This window comes from Neofelis nebulosa, chromosome 12 (assembly GCF_028018385.1).
Source record: "Neofelis nebulosa isolate mNeoNeb1 chromosome 12, mNeoNeb1.pri, whole genome shotgun sequence".
Lineage (NCBI taxonomy): Eukaryota > Metazoa > Chordata > Mammalia > Carnivora > Felidae > Neofelis > Neofelis nebulosa.
In genome coordinates this window covers 14,637,189-14,658,252 of record NC_080793.1, presented here as the reverse complement: position 1 = coordinate 14,658,252, position 21,064 = coordinate 14,637,189, and the positions used below count along the sequence as shown (strand labels likewise).

Here is a 21,064-nt window from a genome sequence, read left to right as displayed (position 1 = left end):
CTCCCTGCCCCAGTTTCCTCATCCGCAAAACGGGGATAATCATAGTACGCTCCCCAACCGCCTCATGGAGTTGTGAGGATTACATGAGCCGATGCTTACAAGCGGTGGTATGAGTTACTTGTTGCTGCTGTGACAAAATACCACACGCGCAACGGCTTAAAACAACACAAATTTATTCTCTTGACAGTTCTGGAGATCGGAAGCCTTAACCTCAAGGTATCGGCAGGACTGAGTTCCTTTCCGGAAGCTCTAGGAGGAGAACCCGTTCCCTTGCTTCTTCCAGCCACAGCCTGCATCCCTCAGCTCACGGTCTCTTCCTCCACCTTCAAAGTCCGCAGCACAACAGCTGCCAAACTCTCTAACTCTGACTCTTCTGCCCTCCTCTTATGAGGACCCTTGTGATGACCCTGGAGCCACCTAGACAATCCAGGGTAGTCTCTCCATTTCAATTCAATCCTTAATCTAATCACATCTGCAAAGTCCCTTTTGCCGCTGTTATGGGCGGACTTGTGTTCCCCCCACCCCCCTTCCCCCGCCCTCCCCTGACCCCGCCAATTCATCTGTTGAAGTCCTAACCTCCAGAACATGACTGTTTGGAGACAGGGTCTCTACAGAGGTCAACATGAGGGCATTACGAAGGCCCCTAATCCAATAGGACTGCCGTCCTTATAACAAGAGAAAGTTTGGGCACCAAGGGCGGGCGATTTGAAGATGCTGGAAGAAAACAACATCGACAAAGCCTGGGAGAGAGGCCTCAGGTGAAACCCACCCCGTTTTCAGCTTCTTGCCTCCAGAACCATGAGAAAATAAATTTCTATTGTTTCTGCCAACGTGGTCTGTGGTGTTTCGTCACCGCAGGCTGAGCAGACCAATCCAGCCATGTAAGATGATGCAGTCCCAGATTCCGGGAGTTAGGATGTCGACATCTGTGGATACCATTCTGCCCATCAGAGTGTTCGATAAATGTTAGCCACGATTAGTAGCAGTGGTATTATATTATTTGTATTTTTATTCCTATGGATTAAGCATTGCCCTTAGGACGTTTTTTTCTTTCTCCCGTTGCTGTCACATACGTGCTTCTCACTTACTTATCACCTCTCGAACTCTTAATAACTAATCCCGTAAAGCCCTATTTTGCCGTTCGATTTCCTTGGGGAGGCGAGGAACATCCTCGGCGTATTCGTCTTGAAACTGCACCAAAGCACTCTTGCGTGTTATCTCGTGGGATCCCTGCAGTGATCTCTGGAGGCAGGCAGGGTGCCAGCAGCTTCCTCTTCATACAGATGGGGAAACTGAGTCATGGCGCGTCTGAGGTCACACCAGGCTGGGTCTGGGTCTCCTGTCCCGTAGTTCCAGGACCTTGCAAGGGTTTGCTGCCTTCTGGGCACCTGTGTGAGCGCCCGCCCCATCGGATCTCACGGCACCATGAGGAGGAGGTTGGGGCTTTGAGGTTCTGCTTGTCGTCCAAGCGGGGAATCTGAAGCTCAGGGACGACCAGTGATTTGCAGGGGGTGATGCAAGTCCAGGGCAAAGACGAGGTATAAGCCAGGGGCCTGGAGTCCATGACCAGGGTCCCTCCTCTCACCAAAGGGTGGCCTCACCTGAAGGCTGGGGACTGAGGGGCAGGAGAGGGAATCAGGCTGGGATTGCAGAGGAAGAACGGGGCATCTGTCCAGGGCCAAGCCTGGTATATGTCTGGTGCCATGAGCGGCCCCTGTGTGAGTGGCCTCACCGCCTGCAAACTGCTAAAAATAAAATTCGCAGTGGAATTTTCTCTGAAGAGGAAACAGAAACAGAAAACAAAACCCCAGCCCTGAGGGAACACTTGTCCTTCTGTCTGTATCCGAGAAGTCTGGGGGCGTGTGGTGTTCCCAGCCACCCTGCTTACCCAGGCCCTTTGTGATGGGGTCATCCAGAGGCCCCCCCCCCACTTGGGGGCCTGTGGGCTTCCGAGAATGTGAGAGCAATAAGAGAGTGCCAGAGCAGAAGAAGGGCCTCTGTGAAGCCACTGAACAGAACACAGGGCCTGTGGTGGGCCAGGCACCGACCACACTGTTGCATCAGACCCAGAGGCTGGCTCAGGTCTTGCTCTGGTGTCAGCTGAGAGATAGGCACTTTATGGCGACAGGGCGGGCCGGGTCAGTGTTTGTCTACCTGCCAGTTCCTGCCCTCCTCTGTACCCGAGCCAGTTTCCTCTTTGGGACCTTCTGCTCAGCTCACCACTTCCTCCAGGAAGCCCTCCCTGAGTCTCCTAGTAGAAAGCAGTCTTTCCTATTCCTGTTTTTCCACAGCACTTGGTGGATTCCAGTACTTTGGGCTGACTGTATTATTTAAACCTGCATAAAACACTTGGGGTGATCCCCCAAGAGAAGACGCCATCGGCCTAGGTTGGCCTTCCCCCCCCCCCCCCCCCGCCTTGTCGTATGACTTTGGCTCAGGCACACCTTCTCACTGAGCCTCAATATATTACCTAAAATCTAGGTAAAATAGGAATATTACCATCACCCATGACACAGGATGTCATGGGGTCGACAAGGTTACAGATGTAACTATCAAGTTCAGAAGTGTAAGGGTGCAGGGGTTCATTTCCAGGCATCACACATCAAGGGACACCGAGAAATGGGAGAAACAGTTATCTCAAACGCACAGAGACGGGGGACAGACTCCAGAGGGACACGGTCAGTGTCTTCTCACAGATGCAGGCCTGCTTTGGGGGACAGAAGCCTATGACTGACTTGCCTTTCGTGGCCGTAAGGGAAACAGACTTCGGCTCAGTCCAAAGAGGAACCAAGAGGCAGAAGGGATTGTTTCAGGAGGTAACGAGCCCGTGGCTTACTGTCAGCCACCGGCATCAGATGCCAGCTTGCTTTTGGCCTTCCTGAGCCGTCTCCAAGGGAAGAGAGTGAGAGACGTCACCGTATTCACAGTGTCGCAGGCAGGCAGAATTGAACGTGATGTTCCAGCCACTGCGTTGCCCCCTATTTCACGGTCACTTCTATAGGAACGTCATTCCAGGCAAGAATGTAGCCTCTAACTAGGCCAACGGTGATCCTTTAATATCTGTGTCTTACGTTAGCTAATCAGCCCGTGGCTGTGAGCATTTCTGGGACAGATGTTACTCTAATGAAGTCAGAAGACAAGGACACGCCGATGAGCAGATGGCATGGAAAGTGTTCACAAGGCCGGGCACCTCTGGGCTGGACTCGGCCGGACTCCGGCCACCCCGCACCCCATCTCCCAGGTTTCCCCAGATGCACAAACTTCAGGATGACCACATACGCAAAGTGTTGACTCCTAATCAGCTGCTTTGGTCAAAAGTCCCCCAAAGTTCCCATCAGGGGCGGGAGGGGTCAGAGGAACCTCTGGTCTTTCCAGTCGTGGCTTTGTGCAGGTGTGAGACTTCTGGCTCATGCTGGCCCCCAGCTTTCCACTGGGGGTGCAGTGCCGACCTCCTCAGGCGGGGAAGTGGGGGTGGGGATGGGGTCTGCCGTTGCCTGTGCCCAAGAGGCAAAGGCCTCCCACGCAGGCAGCACCCGCTCCCACCTGGAAGCCTGTCACGGTTCCTATCATTCCACCACTAGAGTCATTTCATTGGATTTAAGGCGGCAAGTTTCAAACTGTGCCCTGCAGGATGCCAGGATCCCCTAAAGTTCCTCGGGAGCTGGGACAGAAGGAAAGGGGACAACTAAAGGTTACGGGGTGTCAGGCTCCCCCTCAGTCAGATTCACACAGATGAGAAATTAAAAGCCCTGGAGAGATCTAAACTCTCTCTTACTTATATTATCCGAGATTTTACAAGGCGTGTGTATTAATTTTGTTAAGAGGCAAACATAAACCAAATTGGAAACGATCTTCCTGGAGCACTCAAGCAGGCAGGGGCCTCAGAAGGCATGTAGCATACGGCCTCCTCTTTGCGGGTGGAGTGGGGGGGTCCCCCGCAGAGCCAGGGGTCTGCTGGGGTCTCAGGGTTAGCTCACTAGCACGTCCCAACGGGGAGGCCTGCCTCAGTGTATCCAATTAGCTCTTATACCATGTTGCAACGTGTACAGTTCTAGAAAAATGCATCGGGTCCTCACTCTTATTTCCTTGAGGGCCTGCAGGGGAGGGGCTGCTGAGGAAAGGATGGGGGGGGGCCTCAAAACCAGCTCTGGTCGGGGGCAGGAAATTCCTCCAACTCTCTGCAGGAAGGGGGCCAGGATGGAGAAGGGAGAGGAAGGTGTGGAGACTTGTCGGCCTCTGGCTTCCACAGGAGGGAAGGAGAGACGCCCACACAGGTACTCTGGACATCACAGGTCCTGGAAAGGCTTGGCAGAAGCCAAGTTCGCTTCTTCGTTTTACAGATGGAGAAGCAGGCATGGGCATTATCTTGGCCGAGCACGGAGTCTACAACATCCCTGGTCACCAGGCTCCAGACCGCTGGGCTGTGGTTTCAGGACAAGGAGGGAACTTGGGCTGAAAGAAGCCAGGTATCTCGCAGACAGGGAGGGCGGCCGAATGGTGAGACCCTGGTCACTAGGGCGTTTCACGCCGAGACTCCCCAGTGGGTGTTGGGGCCCTACGTGTAAGACCAGGGGTGTGGATTTAGAGCTATGGTTCTTACAGCTTGGGACCAATACAAGTTTTGTCTTGTTTTTTTTAAGCCAGAAGATTAACATAAAGACTGCCACTTTTTTTTAAATTTTACCAAGTAAACACTTTATCAAAAATCCCGCCATCTACTATCACTGTCGTTTCATTTGTACAAAGACACGTACAGGGAGGGCATAATCCCAGGGTAAAGGTTGATTCTATAAGTGGAAAAGATTCTAGTTTTATATAAAACAACAACAAACCCCCCCCCCCCCCACAAACTCACTACAATTTCCTTATTCTTATCACTTTGTCATATACCGGGGGGACTGGACCAGATCCGGTCGGCATGCGGGAATCTGCCCTGGAGACATGCCTGGTGAGGGTTCTTCCAGCTTGGTAGGGACAGAGTTATAAACTGCGGTGCCTGAGAATGTGTCTTTGGCTCCTCACACGTCCAAAGCTATTTCTTGTTCCTAGAAGCACAGCGGAACTTGAGACAGAAGCTGAGAATGCCTCTCCTTGTCCCTGGATACAGGGGCAGAAAGAAGTGTCTCGATCGAGAGGTGATGCACCTGTCCATAAAGGGCCAGATGGCAAATATTTAGTGCTTTGAAGCCTCCGTGGCAACTACTCACCTCTACTGTTGTAGGGCAAGAGCAGCCACACACAATACGTAAATAAATGAGCAGGTAGTGGCTGCAAACCAATAAAACTTTATTTATGGACACAGAAGTTTGAATTTCATAAAATTTTCACGTGTCCCAAGATGCCATTCCTTTGGCTTCTTAAAACCATTTGAAATATAAAAGCCATTCTTAGCTTGTGGGACACACAAAAAACAAACAAACAAACAAACAAACAAACAAACAAACAAACAAAAACAGGGGGCAAGCTAGATGTGGCCCATGGGCCGTAGCTTGCAGACCTCTGGTCTAGACTGGTGTCCTCGCCCTCAATCTGTCACAGATCGGCGAGGTATCTTTGGGTAAGTCCCTTTGCCACTGTGAATGTCAGTCCCCCCACTGCTTACAAACTGATGCAGTCCAGACTCCAGACAAGGGGGCAGGTATCTTCCAGAGACTTTGTGGGCAGCTGCCCAATGGCTTCCACCTCGACAAAAGGGAAAAAAAAAGGACAAATACTCTTTCCAGGCCGTGCCACGTACCTTCTCCTGAGACAGAAGGCTTCCTGGGCTTACAGACTGGGGGTCGTCCCCTCTGCATTTTGGACACATCCGATCCTCGCCATTCCTGGGGACACATGAACAAAGCCTGCTGAGTGAAGCATTCGTGGCTTCTCGGCACCAACCTCCATCCTTGTCGCTGCAAACGCCCAGGCCGTGCCCGGTTTCGCAGCTGATTTCAGGTGCAGGTAGGTCCGCAGCCCCAGACCCACCATTCCCAAACTTCAAGAGTACTGGGCACCCGGTACCTTCCCACAGTTCGCAGTGAGCTCAGTTAGCTGCTACACCTGCCCTGGGGTGACTGGAGGCTATCTTCGCCCTTATCTACCCCACGTAGTGTGAGCCCTTCTGTTTCACGGCAGAAATATTAACATGCCCCTGTCCCCGCTGGAAGAATAACGTAGTAATGCACTGACTTCCTTTTCTAAAATCTGAAAAAGTCCCGAATTCCAAAATATACCTGAGCCCAGGGGTTCTGGTAGGGATTTGTGGATGTGTGGTTATATTTGCTCTTCCCGGCTTCCTCTATTAGGCTTTGGGTCTCTTACTTTCAGTAATTCCGGATGAGCACAGTCAGAATAAGAAGGGGCCTCAGAGAACAACCAGCCTGGGTTTCCTAACCAGGAGTGGGTGTCAGACTCTGAGCGCAATGACACATGGATCTATGTGCTTTGAGAAAGCTCCCGAGGGGTTCTGAGCCACAGTGAGAGCCACCCGTCAGGCCCAGCTTACACGGGAGGAAAATGAGGCCTCGGGCACGTATGGGTTGGCCAGGTGCAGACCGATTCAGGAGCTGGGCAGAAGAGACCCGTTGCAAAAAGCCTGAGATGAACCCCCCCAAAATCAGCTTGATGGTGAAAGCAGTCAAGCTTTGCTCCCCGCCCTCCCCCCACCCCCATTCCCCGCCTGGCTTTTCCACAGCCACATCCTCTCCACTCCTCACAGCCTCCCCAGGCAAAGCCCCAAGCAAAGGTCACGTTGGCGCAAGGCAGTTTGGGAGCACGGTGGCCAGGAAGCTGACCGGGGACAGGCTGCCCTAATCTCTCCATTAGGCTTCATTGTCCCCATCTGTAAAACAGGATAGTAACGGTATCCACCTTTCCTGCCTTCTTGGAAGAGCCAAGGAAACAGTGCTTAGCACACAGCAGGCGCATAATAGTTGCCTCGGATGGGATGTGGATGATCATATTGTCACACCTGAATTATTTATATTGTAACTACAAATATACACGTTTTTACATATTATATACAGCATGTATGATGTATATTATATGTACTCGATACATATGTAAAATGTATATTCTATGTAAGTACATGTATCTGTATTTATATGCAGATATACACAATCTAATATATTATACAGAAATAGATAAATATAGATGTGTATAAACATAGACATCTGCTTCCCCTTTAAAAGCACTGCCAGCACACAGTATAAGGAGGTGGGTGGTATCGTGGAAAGAGATGTATTTTATGGCACTTTGTCATTTGCTATGGGAGCTTATGCTCATCCTGACAAGAACTCGCTCGTGCGTTGTTGGTTGGGCCTCGTACCAATCCCGGGAGGCAGAAAAGAGCTTTGCAGGCATTTTACAGACGGAGAAGCTGAGGCTTCGAGATGTTAGGCACTTTGCACAGGCCACACAGGCAGAAAGTAGCCCCGCTGGCTACAGAGCCCGCCCCCCCCCCCCCACCGCCCCCTGCCCTGGGTGGCCTTCTGCAGGGGTGAGGACAGCTTTCAGTGCCTGCTTCTCTCTCCACCACCAGTCAGAAGGGCCAGTGGCATGGACTGCATGGAAAGGGTGTGGAAACTGAGGCCCGGCCAGGTGGTCACCTGCCTAAAGCCATCGGTTCCTCTCACCCTCTCCTCCTGTCAGGGGTCCCTCCCTGCCCACCCACCCTTTGCTCCTCCGACCCCTCACCTCACGTTCTCAGAGAGACAGGCAGCACAGCAGAGGGCCCTGGGCTCTGGTGGGTCCGGGCAGGCGGTGGGGGGCCACCCAAAGGGAAACTCGTTCTCATCAGGGGCTGGGCGGGGGCTGCTGGCTGAGCCAGAGGCCATCCCGGGGTCCCAGGCTGGCCTGGGGGGCCCGTCTACGCTCCTCTGGGGCGGGGACCAGGCCTGTAAAGTCTGTGCTGAGAGAAGAGGTGAGTTCTCTCTGGTGAGCAGGAGTCTGACAACTTTATCTTTTTGCTGGCTTGTGTGGTTCAACGTCACGGCTGAGTCACAGCAGGGATGGGGCAGGAATTACCCTTTGTGGTGCAAAAAATCCCCTGGATGGTGACTGAAGGCTTTAGGAGTGTCCAGTCATTCTTTAAAGTGAGAGAGAAAAGAAAACAAGTCAGAGAGAAAAAAGAACCGTGCCGCGGATTTTCAGGAACTGCAGTGAAAAGTTCCCCTCTCTGAGCACCTTGGGCTGCTTCCTGCTGGCTTCCTCCTCCTCCTCCTCCTCCTGGGGACTTCAGTGGTGCGGTCACAGCCGGTGTTCCCTGGCACCCTGACGCAGCCTAGAATTCTCAGTGAGGGTGCTCACCGCCCCAGTGGAAATCCCCAGGGTTCTGAGGCTGGTTCAAAAATGCAAGCTCCAGGTGCTTTAGCTGTGCGCTGGCCAGAGTGTCTCAGGTAACAGTCACTTCCTCACAGTGGGTCTTCTTAACCTCATCTGTAAAAAAAAAAAGGAGTCGTAACAGGTTGTCTCCAAGGCCCCTCTGGGCTCTGAGATTCTGGAAGCCGGTGGCCAAGCCACCGGAGGCAGCTGAGAGGCTTCTGATGCCCCGGCCCTGCCCGTGGCATTCCTCGTCAGTCACGGTGATGACACAGGGCTCTCCCCTCCTTTGAAATTAGGCCTCAGGACCATGATCTGGGCCCTCCCCCCGCAATGCCCCACTCAGGAAGTCATAGGTGGCCACATACTTGGGTCAGGTGCTACCACGTCCTGGCTCTGAGGAGAACAAAGCTCGAAATAAATACTAGGTCACAGGGAGTTGGGCTCAGCGGCCAAGTGGGACGGAGACCCATGGCTGTGTAGGAACTATGGTCGCTGGTATGTCTTCTGCATCCTGGGCAACATTTTCCTTCCTATTCCATAGAGCAACCTGCTGAGAATCCACTGGCCGCATATAGACACAGAGGAACGAGATGCCTGGTCCAAAGTCAAAGCCCCCAGTAGTGGAGCATCAGCAACAGGTCTGTGGGACTCTAAGGTCCGTGTTCTTTTACCCAAGCGCGAGGGACAAAAAACAAGGCAACTTGGTGGCGCTTACAGAGCTGGGATGGAGGGCAGAGATCCCAGCCTGTTTTCTCACCTAGATCCACATCTTCCTATCCTGCTGGATTTTGCAAACTTTCATAGTGATTTCAAATCATGGGCTTTGAGGTCTGACAGATGGGAGTTGGCATCCTGGGTCTTCCATTTACTAGCTTTGGGTCCTGGGACATGGCCTTTAACTCCTCTGAATGTCAGTCTGTGCATCTGTGAAATGGGTCAGTCTGTGCATCTGTGAAATGGGGATAATAGTTTCCACCTTCCCCGTCTGGTGTGATGGCGGAATGAAGTGAAGGGTGGGAACCTGGCGTGGTGCATGGCCCAAGGGGACTGCTTGGAAGGCTTTGGCATGGTGTTCCACTCAGGGCCACTGTGCTCCCAGCTCTTCAAGATCAGGGAACAGAATTAAGATGGTAAATTTTGCTTATATAGCGTTTTCACACCCATCAACTTTACTTGAGCCTCGTAAGTGGGCAAGGCAGGTCAGATGTTGTCCTCTGACCCCAGAAAAATTCAACTGCCCCTCTTCGCTGGAACGACATTGGGGCTCCTGGCAAAGAGGGCATGGTACCCTACCACGGCAGTGTAAACTGGGACCTCCCTCTTCACCAGGGCCAGCCATGGCCTGGCCCTCTCAGCAAACGACCTTGAGGCCTAATTCAGAGAAAGGGAAAGGCAGTCCCTTAACCACATACCCCAAACCTGCAAACTTCCCTGCATCCCCGCCAATTCTCTCTTTCCCTTCCTTCGGCATAGACAGGCACTTACCTCCCATCCAAGTTCTGGGTCCCTCTCTCCTAATCCCCTTTCTCTCCTCTCCGTCTTCCAATGCCTCCTTTTCTACCAGCTCTTCCATATGAGCATCAAAATATGCCCAAGTTGTTCCAATAATAAAAGTGGAAAATGATCGGTACGGCATTTTAGGGCCACGTTAAGTACTTTTAACTGTCTCAGCTAATCTTCACGTGATCCTTAACAGGCAGGCATTGTCCATCATCATCATCATCATCCCCATTTTACAGATCAGAAACTGAGGCACAAACTGGTTAAGTGACTTGTCCAAGATCTCGCAGATAGTGTGCGGGGACCCCTGACCCCAGAGCCTGTGCTTTAACCACACGGTCTGCTTTAAACTGCTCTTCACCCTTATCCCAAGTCCTCCCCTGCGTCGACACTCTCTCCTCACTCTATCAGAACTTCTGGAAAAGACTGGCTGCATGGAGAATTCCTCACTCGAATCTCCGGGAACCATCTCCCCAAGATTCTCAGCGTTGGAGTCACCAAATGCCCGGGGCCTGTCCCCGCTATCCAACCTGCCCTCTGGCCAGCACCTCACACCATTGGTGGCTTCTCCTTTCAAATTCCCTTCCTTCCTTTGGCTTTCGCACCCTCTCCGTGTACCTCCCACCCCCCACTTCTCCGGACACTCCTTATCTTCTCCTTGACCCCTTTCTCTTCTTCTCTGAAACTCCACTGGCCCCATCTCCGTGGCTCCACCGCGGGATCTGCACGGTTGGAGTCTCTCCGCGCCGCATACACCCCCTCCTCCCAGCCGTCCGCTTGCCCTTTCCGGCGCCCTTGACCAGACCCCTGGGTCTCCGTGGGCTGGCCCCAGGATGGGGTTGGGCGCCCGGCTTTTCGATCCCGTAGCGTCCCCCACAGCCCCCTGCTCCATGAGGCCGATGCCGGATTGCCTGTCTGTGCCCCCCAGCCTCAGTCGTGCATCCCTCCCGCCCCCGGGCAGGTGACTGTCGCCTCGCCACCGCCACATCAGGTGCGTGCCCAGTGCCGAGAGCAGAGCGGCGCCCGCCACTCTTCGAGGAGGGGGCGAACCCCCGGGGCTGCCCCCGCTGCCCGCAGGAAGGGCTGGGGTAGGAGTCCGGGGGCGGGCTCCGCAGCCGCGGCGTCCAGGTCACGGGCCGCGCCGGGAGGCCTGCGCCTGGGGAGTCCCCCGCGCGAGCGAGCGGGAGCCGGGGCGGCCCGGGCCCGGGAGCGCGGGGGCGGGGGCCGCCGGAAGCCCCGGGGCGGGGTGGCCTGGGGTGGGGGCGGGGTGCAGTGCAACCAACCTCGGCGCCGCCGCCGCCGCCGTCGCCGTCGCCTCCCCGCGGCCCAGCGGGAGCTTCCGGTGGGGCGCCGGGGACGTGGCCCGGGAGGCGGAAGCCGGGAAGGCCCGGGGCAGGTCCCCGCGGCCCCCGCCGACGCCCCCGGCCTCCCCGGGGGCCGGGCGGGGCGGGGCGGGCGCCTCCCCGATGGGGAAACTGAGGCTCGGGGTTGGGGTCTGCAGCGTGGGCGCCGACACGCGGCCACGGCCCTTCTCCCCTGGCACAAATGCGGGACTCAGAAAAGCATTCGCGGAGGAAACGAATGCGCACCTGGGACTCGCCCCCCTGCCCGCCCCCCTCTCCGGCTTGCCTGAAATCCCGCGTGGGGACGGGACGAGCAGCAGCAACACCCCCAAGCTTGGCTCTCCTGGGTTCGCGCCAGGAGCCGGGCCCAGGGCTCGCGCGGCTGCGGGCTGTGCGGCGCGCAGCGGTCCCGGTTGGCGCGCAGCGGTCCGCAGAGATGCTGCAGAGCGGTTCCGAAGGCACGCGACCAAAATGGATGTTTTAAGGCACCGTGTCTGGTTTCACCTACATACGCACGCACACCAGGCCACTTACCCGCCGTGCGTTTGGGTGCATCAGTCAAAATCGTTACGGAACTTAGTGGAATTTTTAAGAGATACGAACGGCCTTCGGCTTTATGAGTTTGACGAAGGCTCCTTCTTCCCGCCTCTGATAGCTGCAGGACTGTTAGCTGAGGGACGAGTGAGGCTGCCCACTTGGTTGGTTTGCTTCGGTTTTAGTTACTGGGAGAGGCATCTAGTAAGTTCTCTTTATGTGTCAGGATCTCTCTTTTTTTTGTCTGATACTTAACTGTGTTTTTATTTTAAAATAAATTTAATGTTTGTTTGCTTATTATTTTTTTATTGGGGGGGGAGAATGAGCGGGGGAGGGGCAGAGAGAGAGAGAGAGAGAGAGAGAGAGAGAGAGGGAGAATCCTAAGCAGGCACCCACCCTCAGCCTGGAGCTGGAGGCGGACCGGTCTCCCCAAGCCTGGGATGGTGACCCAAGCTGAAATCAGCCTGATGCTTAAGCACCTGTGTCCACCCAGGTGCCCCGCCCCCCACGCCCGGGGTTTAGTTTTTTAACCTGAGATGTGTTTAAGCCTCCTCCCCAGGGCAGACCTTCTTCTAGCTTCTCAGGGAGTAGCTGATGCTTCAGGCAGAGAGCTGTGCTGCTGAAGGGCGAGCCTTCAGGTCCTCCCTGGAGGGGACACACCTGCTCAAGCAGAGGGTCTCAGGGGTTTCTAATAGTGGCAGTCTGTGGGAAGTTTGACCAGTGGTGTCCTCTGTAGGGTCCTTCAATCCTGAGAGGAAAGGATTGAGTTTTGCATCTCTGGTTTAAAAACTCATTAATTCAGGGCATTTGGGTGGTTCCGTTGGTTAAACGTCCAACTTCAGCTTGGGTCACAATCCTACGTTTGTGAGTTCAAGCCCCCAGCCGGGCTCTATCCTGACAGCTTGGAGCCTGGACCCTGCTTCGAATTCTGTGTCTCCCTCTCTCTCTTCTCTCTCTCTCTCTCTCTCTCTCTCTCTCTCTCTCTCTCCTCCCCCACTCGTGCTCTGTCTCTGTCTCTGTCTCAAAAATAAATAAACATTAAAAAATGTTTTTAAATTTAAAAAACCGATTCCCGACTCTTAGTCCAATCCGGGAAGGATTTGGGACCTGTGAAAGCCATTCTCTGGTCCCACCTCTCTCCCAACCACCTCTCCGCCCCCCAAAACAAAGCAGTGTAAGTGCACCAGCAGCCTGACCTCACTCTCTTCATGTGTCACTTCCTGTTTTCAAATTAATGAGCTCATTTGGTGGAAATTCACCAAGGGAAATAGTTTAATTTTGGAAAGTACCAAAAACTTATCTGTAGTCATTTGGCTTATTCTGGGGGGCTCTTGAAATTGAGGGGGACTCACCAGAGGACCTCTGAGTGCTCAGGGAATGGCGAGGCTGAAGAAATTGAAAGCCAAGCCCCATGAGGCTGAATCTGACTCAGAAAGGAAACGAAACCTTTTGGAGACCACTCATCTCTACCCGGTAGAGAAAAAAAATTTTTTTTTTTTCTAAAAATAAGTTTAAAAAGAAATGTAGTCCGTCTGGCTAAGCCCTAAGATCTGGTGGTCTGAGCATGAGGCCGCGACTGAGGAACAAGAAAGAGAACACAGGGAAGTAGGGAGGGTTTGAGCCTCAGCGGTTCCTTTCACATCTGTATCTGCTGGGTTCGTTCTAAGAGGCACCAAAAGACTTCCATCCTCCACTTCTGCCCCAGACCTTCAGCCACCAGGCTCTTGATATTGAAGTTGCCCTCCTGCGCTCCTAGCCTTTTGAGCTTGTGGCTCCTGAAAGGAGCTATGTGCTGAACGATCAGAAGGACGCTGGGTAATTAAAGTTTTGTGAGCCGTGCTGCACTGTTCGAGCACATGTGACAAGCCCCTTACGTGTCCGACCACCTCCTGGCCTGCCCTATTTCCTAGAGCAGAGATTTTTAATCCCTTCCAAGATGGAGAATAGAAAAACGGTAAAAGCTGACCACGCTCTGACAACTTGGTACTGGGAGGAAAGGGACTGTAATCTTCCCTCTCTCTGCCCCCACCCGAAATCTCTAAGCGATATGCTGGAGGATATATTTATATATTGGAATGAGCGCTGGATTAGAAGTCAGACTTGCGTTCCGTTTGGTTTTTCCTCGCCTCTAACCAGTTGTTTGGGATAAATAAATGAATGCTTAAGTCATAGTCCAAAAAAAAAATAGTTCATAGATTTTTTTTTTAATAGTGGAAAATAACCTTAAAGACCATAGAATGGGTTGGGTTTTTTCAAACTTCGTATTAGCTGTAGGACTGTGTCTTTGAATGCTTTCTCTCATGGAACACAAATAGATAAAAATGCAAGGAGCAGAGACTCTGTCAAACAGAGCAGGTGGCCTGGAGCCTGTGCACTGGGCTTCTGTCCTCCCTAGCCTGACCTCTGGGCTCTGAGGATGTGGTTTAGAAAATCATGGACCTAATGAGATGTTCTCAGGTCCCACATGCGGAAACCGGGATTCTCTCCTGGTCTGACTTGCCTCAGCTGTCCCAGGCTGTTCACCCTGAACTCTGACAACTGTGACTTTGGAGTTTGGAGCTATGGAGTTCAGCTGCTGGTGACCCAGGGCATTAGAGGAAGGGAGACGTTACCCTGGACTGGGTCATCAGCCTTCTGGGGGAAGGCAGGATCAGGTGTCAGCCTGAGCATCCGGAGGATTGGGGTCTGTGGTTATGGTAAAAATGATAACAGTGACAAGAGGGGAACAGACACCCTCAGGGATCCTTCGCACACCATGACTTTTAGTTTACAGAATCCAGGTCTAGGGTACAGGTGTGTGAAGTGGGGCCACCCGACTCCTTGTTCCAGACCAATATGGCAGCTCACCCTCCAGCCCCTTAATTCTGGACATTTCTTTAACAAGAGACACCTTAATGTCTTCTTCGGGGAGAGGAGAGGAGCTGAGTCATGGTGATCCATTTAAAGGTCAGGGGGCATCTTCCTGAGGGCGGGCTGGTAGAGGAGAAGGAACTCAGAGAGTCCATTCTGGGGAAGGATAGAAGGTGTGTCACAGTTGCTGCAGACATTTTCATCGACCTCACCCTGCGTATATTTACTGAACATTTACATGGTGTTAGGCCATAAGCAAGGCCCCACTCTACCGCTGTGAATGACACAGACATGGCTCCTACCCATCATGGCTACCATCTGGATGTACATGAACCAACTGCGTGAATCCAGTCAGCTAATGACAGCCAACTGGGCATGCTGCTATTTGTCAACGACCCTTAAAATGTGGAGCCCAGGAGGGGCTATCCTCCCTCTACTTCTAAATACTGAAGGCTCCCGATTTTTCCCTTATATTCCTTCTTTTCGTTGCCAGTAACCTGCCTTGTTCCTCACATTCACAGCCTGTGTTTAGTAAAAACACTTAGTGAACAGCTTTCCCGTTAGCATTATCTTAATCCCCTCTGATAACTGCTGATTCCTGTGCCAGGAAATGTAATTAAACAGATGATTACAGGCTAGCGGTCACCTAGGAGAGGAGGAGACCAAATTATACTGGGTGCTTCCACCCAAATTCCGTACTTCTCCAGGATAACTTCTGTACAAGGGATATCCGCGACAAAACAAAGAAATACACCAAATGATTCTGTGAAAACTTTAGCCTCCCTGCTTTGGTGCGATGATGAAAAATGTCCCCCGAGTTTTCTTCCCTCAGCCTCCGTTAACACTCTGTAGGAAAATTATAATACACTATAATAATTATAATACATATAATTTTTATAATAATATAAAAATAATTATAATACATATAATTTTTAAAAATTTTAAATAATAATATAAAAATAATTATAATACATGTAATTTTTATAATAATAAAAAAATTATAATACACTATAATTCCTACTCCGTAAGAATAATATAATAGGAAATTTACAACATGTGCCTATTTACAAGTTTTTTTTTTTTTCTTGTGGCCCCACTAGAGTATAGGAGTTATGGGAATATAGGAAATTAGATGCATGAAAGTAGGATTGTATTTGATTTCTTCATTATTGTTGTCGGCTTAGCACAGTGCCTGGCACATGGGAGGCGTTCGATAAACATTTGTTCCATGGGGACTACTGTGTAACAAACAACCCGTGCATATTTTCAGGGAAGGTGAGCATCGTTAATGATGCATCATCAGAACACATTTCAGTATCTTAGACTTGGCCGTTTTTAGGGTGTTGTGATCACAGAGGTAGCAAAAATTTGATAAGAAATCTGGGGTTGTTTGTGGAAGGGAGTTTTTAAGTCTGGCCATTTTCACCATCTTAAAATGGTGAGTTTTCCACTCTCCACAGAGTTTCAGGTTGTAAGGTCAGGAACAAAGTGCCTCTGAAGTTCCTTGAATTGCAGGCCTCACAGCTGTCCCTAGGGGGTTCCCAATTATTTGTGGGACTGGCCACTTTGAAACCGCAATGGGGATTTCAATTTATGACACAAATGCCAGTGATATTCATGGGGATAGCGACGTGGTTTAGGCAAAGAGCTTGACCGATGGACCCTTTGATAAGGACAAGCTCCTAAGAGGCCAATAATGAGGAAGGCAAACATCTTTGGATTAATACTAGTCACCTACTCCCTCTCTTCACTGTCTCTGGTCACCTGTGTACCCCGCTCTAAAAGCTTGGTTTTATGTGTGTTAAATTCCTTCTTTCACGGGATCTGGCCATCAAGACTCTCCTAAAGGTGGACGCCCTGGGCCTCCAAGGCCTTTTCCTGGGTTACAGACACATTGCTGTGCCTTTACACATGCTTTTGAGAGATTGGGTTTCCCAGGCTCTCGGCTGGTGCAAAACAAGAAAACTGGATGTTTTAGCTCAACGGCAGTCAACCTCAGGCTGAGGAGGGGCATATCCCACTCCGTCCTGAGGACTCAGCCTGAGAGAGAAAAATCAGGCAGTGGGGAGAGCTTTTGCTTAGGATTCAGGACTGTGGGGAAAGTCCCATCCACCCTTGGGCCTCATTTTCCCCCATCTGTGAACTGGGAGAATGACCTCAGAGGAATCCTTCAGGGCAAACCCTTTAGCCACTCACGCCCTGGGGCTGGAGAAGGGGTACCGCTCTCCCACCTGTCTAGGGGCTCCTTTCCCCACCTGGACCAGGACCACCTCTGTAACGGATGCTGGAAGCTTCCACCGGATGCCTCGTCTTTTTGGACTCCAGACTTTTTTTTTTTTTTTTTTTTTTTTTTAATAAGAGAAAACAATGTGAAAAACCTCCTCTGATGAATTTCTTTCAGAGCTCGAGCCAGATGAATTCCCAGCACAAGCCAAGACTTGGCAGCAAGAATGTGGGATGGGGAGTAAGAGGCTAAGAATCACGGCTAGAGCTAGTACTCCGTCGAAATAAGAAAACAATGCCCAAGCTCGGGGCTGGGGAGGGTTGTGAGTGTGGGGTTGGTATTTGTTCATCTCTTCTGACCTTCTTATCTTACAGAAGGGAAAATGGGGGCCCGGGGAGGGGAAGGAGCTTGCACAGCAAGTCACAGGTCCAGAGGGGTCTTCCTCTATGTTCTGGTGCTCTTTTGTCCCAAGATGTCTCAGTAATGCCTCGTCCTGTCTTGTTCCAGCCTGCATGTTGCACACAGTGGGGGCCCGGTAACTATCTGTTATGAGGGGCTTATTTGCCATCTTAAGAGGATCCAGGGATAGGAGGAAGATATCCGTCCTACCATTCACACCTGTAGGTTCCCAATGTGAGGTTTAACAAATACACTTTTAGCTTAAACCATGAGCCTCTTTGCTCATTTTATTTTATTATTTATTTTTTTAGGTTTATTTATTTATTTTGAGAGAGAGAGCAAGCAAGGGAGGGGCAGAGAGAAGAAAGGAGAGAATCCTGAGCAGGCTCCCGAGTGTCAGCACAGAGGCCGACGCGGGGCTTGAACTCTCGAACCTTGAGATCATGACCTGAGCTGAAATCAAGAGTCGGATGCTTAACCGACCGAGCCACCCAGAAGCCCCTATTATTTATTTATTTTTAAATTTTTTTTTCAACGTTTTTAATTTATTTTTGGGACAGAGAGAGACAGAGCATGAACAGGGGAGGGGCAGAGAGAGAGGGAGACACAGAATTGGAAACAGGCTCTAGGCTCCGAGCCATCAGCCCAGAGCCCGACGCGGGGCTCGAACTCACGGACCGCGAGATCGTGACCTGGCTGAAGTCAGATGCTTAACCGACTGCGCCACCCAGGCGCCCCTATTTATTTATTTTTAAAGTGAGCTCAGGGCGCCTGGGTGGCTCAGTCGGTTAAGCATCTGACTTCGGCTCGGGTCATGATCTCATGGTCTGTGAGTTCAAGCCCCGCGTTGGGCTCTGTGCTGACAGCTCGGAGCCTGGAGCCTGCTTCGGATTCTGTATCTCCCTCTCTCTGACCCTTCCCCTCTCACACTGTAGCTCCCTGTCTCTTAAAAATAAACATTAAAAAAAAATTAAAGTGGGCTCTATACCCAACGTGGGGCTTGAACTCACAACCCCCAGATCAAAGGTCGCATGCCCTACTGACTGACTGAGCCAGCCAGGTGTCCCGTGTTTGCTCATTTAAAAAGAACCATAGTATATACATTCAGCAACACTTTCTGGGGGAGAGCCGTTGTCTTAATCATTTGGGAGCTGTAACTGACGCATTTAGGAAATGTAAAAATCGAATAGGCCAGAAAAGCCATTCTTTTTGGCTGCCATCCTCGGGTACTATCGTTGGTAACCAGTGTCCGGCCACACAGCCTGAGCCTTGGGTAGGGTCCGCAGGCCTCTCTGCCCCTCTGACGCCTGCAGCTGGAGCTGCCCGGGGAGGCTGGGGCCCTGGCACCAGCCTCTGCTCAGTGTTGCTTCTCCTTTCAGAGAGAACATGTCTGCACACAAGCCCTCCTGAACCAGCTTGGAATCCCTCCAAGGACAGACCTGGAGACCAGCCAGGAGTGAGGGTGCTCCTGGGAAGGACGCATCCATGGGAAGCAGAGACCGTGGCAGGCTTGCAGGATGGCCAGGTCTTCCGAGGTTTGAAGAAAGACTGGAAACCTGGATTTTTATGCAGAATGTCCTGATTTTTAGAACGCTCCGTGAGCCGAAACACAAATCCAAACTGGACGAGCGTCCCCACAAACTGTGGGCTCCTACTTGCGCCCCCTGATGGAGCCTGGCACACACGTGACCTAGGCAGGCAAGCCCTGCCCAGAGCTCACTGAGACTTTGCACGAACTGTGTACTTACCCAGGTGCAGACCTTGCAGGCACGTGATGGGGAGAAGTCATCAGACGTTTACATACACTCGCTATCTCCTACGACGTCATCGAAGTCTGTTAACTTTCCAGCTAAGGAGACTGAGTGTCATCTCCAAAGTCAAGTAGCTAGCATGTGGCTGGGCTTGCACCCTGGGCTGCAGACCACAAAGCTAGTGAATGGCCACCCAAACCGCCTCCCAGGTGCCTGTACTCCCAACTGAAAGCCTGCTGATTTGCATCCCTTGCTAAACTCAGCTCCTTGCGCTCAGGGACTGTGTCTCATCTGTCGCTGCGTCCCCATCCCCTAGCACAGGGCACAGTGGAACATAGATAGTGCTCAATAAATACTTGGTTGGGGGGGGTTGTCCTCAGGCAAACAGACAAGTGTGCATAGACAGTCCCTACGAACCCACGTACAGTCACCTAACCCTACCATGCCCAGGAACACCTGGACACTCAGCCTCCCACGGGAACACCCCCCTGCCCCCGTCCCCCACTTCCCAGGGCATCCAACTGAGCTGGGCCTCCATGAGCCCCCCTGCCAGCCTTGCCCAAAACCTTCACAAATCGTTTCCTGGAAATCTCAAGGCGGCTGTGGTGTTCTTTTTCCCTAACTCAGGAGACAACTCAGCAGTTTTGTTTTTCAAAGTCTGGGACTCATAATCCTGGAATCCTTTCTTCGTTTTTTCCACTAGAATTTTCCTTGGCTGGACGCCTCTCCCCAGGGCCTTGGCCAAGAGGTTACGCTCAGCACGCCCTCTGCCGGGCTCGGTCCTCCCAACCCAGTGGGCAGTTGCAGAGGGGGAAAGACAGGACCTGTCTCAGATGCAATCACTTTACAGAGGGGGAAACTGCGTCAGGCAGTGGTAATGGGGTGAGGTTGGGGAAGGTAGGCTCCTTCCAAGTGTGTGCCAATGTGTGCTACAACTAAGTGGCTTTGTGATTTTAAACTTAACAGAAGACCATCGGGGAAGGGAAGGGGAAAAATAGTTTCAGAGAGGGAGGCAAACCTCTAAGAGACTCTTAAATGCAGAGAACAAACTGAGGGTTGATGGGGGGGGGGCTGTGGGAGGGGAAAATGGGTGATGGGCACTGAGGAGGGCACTTGTGGGACGAGCACTGGGTGCTCGTATGTAAGCGATGAATCACGGGAATCTACCCCCAAAACCAAGAGCACACCGTATACGATGTATGTTAGCCAACCTGACAATAAGTTATATTTAAAAAGAAAATAAACTAAAAAAAAAAGAAAAGAAGAAGAAAGAGCTTCCAGAGCTCAAACATGGCAGAAAAAAAAAAACTCTCTGCTCTCGCTGGCCTCTGCGTGGGGCAGAAGGCAGAGGTCTGGGAACTTGGTCAGTTTCAACTTTTTCCTTGACTCCCCATCATATTTAATTGGCAAGGAAATCAAGACACGGAGAGAGGTTGGGGGAAGGAGCAGGAGTGACATTCTCTGAGTGTCGGCTCTGTGGTAGCTGTGTGGACAAGGTCTCTCGCTTAATTGTCACAGCAGCCTCCTTGCTGAGGTAAGTGGTTTTGTCTCCATTTTACAGGTTAACGCATAGAGGCTGAGGGAGGTCTCGAGATCGGAAAGGGTAGGGGCAAAGCTGGGGTTTGAATCCGAACCTGCCGTTTTCTTGGCTTTGCAGGCTTCTAGATTTTTCCCATTTGGCTTCAGTGGGCCCAGGGTGAAGATTTTGTGGCTGGGCTCATGGACACAAGGTTTTTATGGCCCTTCTGCTCAGAAAGGGCGGCCCTCCCCTAGGCCTCTCGCAGAGGGCAGCTTGGGGGGCCCCGGGGCAATGGGCTGGGCAGCTCCGTCAGGCTTGAAGCTGAGGGCCCCAGGGCTGGAAGGAGGGTCCTGGGACGAGCAGCTGTGCCATGACCCCTTAACTAAGAGTAAAAAGAGGATTGGGTGTCTTTATAAACTGAACTCAGGAGAAGATCCAAAGGGCAAGGGTTTTCCTGGAAAAGAAAGCAAGTCCTGGAAGGTTTTTGTTTTGTTTTTCTTCTTAATGGGACCCTGGTTAATGACTCAAGGAAATGAAGAACACATTTCACCAAGAATTAGTCACTGCCTTTCTCAACCTGCCCTCCATCTTGCTGCCCCGTTGGAAACCTTCAGGACTGACTTCCTGCAGACAAAGATCC

At 51.9% G+C, this 21,064-nt stretch overlaps 1 protein-coding gene across 5 annotated transcripts in view; it reads right to left on the bottom strand.

Moving 5' to 3' along the window:
• The window catches only part of TRAF1 (TNF receptor associated factor 1), a 30,797-nt gene extending 11,514 nt beyond the window's left edge, over positions 1 to 19,283 (bottom strand). Inside the window, exons 1-4 of one of the 5 annotated variants that reach the window (XM_058694335.1) lie at positions 18,903 to 19,283; positions 8,167 to 8,418; positions 7,678 to 8,068; positions 5,738 to 5,822 (exon numbers count right to left, since the gene is read on the bottom strand). In XM_058694335.1, coding sequence (XP_058550318.1) covers positions 5,738 to 5,822; positions 7,678 to 7,817 — 225 coding nt within the window. In that variant the 5' untranslated portion in view covers positions 7,818 to 8,068; positions 8,167 to 8,418; positions 18,903 to 19,283. Of the gene's footprint in view, positions 1 to 5,737; positions 5,823 to 6,215; positions 6,624 to 7,677; positions 8,069 to 8,166; positions 8,419 to 11,087; positions 11,549 to 11,681; positions 11,914 to 18,902 lie in introns of those variants that run through there. The other 4 variants (XM_058694333.1, XM_058694332.1, XM_058694336.1 and 1 more) reach the window with 4 other exon arrangements.
• Positions 19,284 to 21,064: the final 1,781 nt, after the last annotated feature.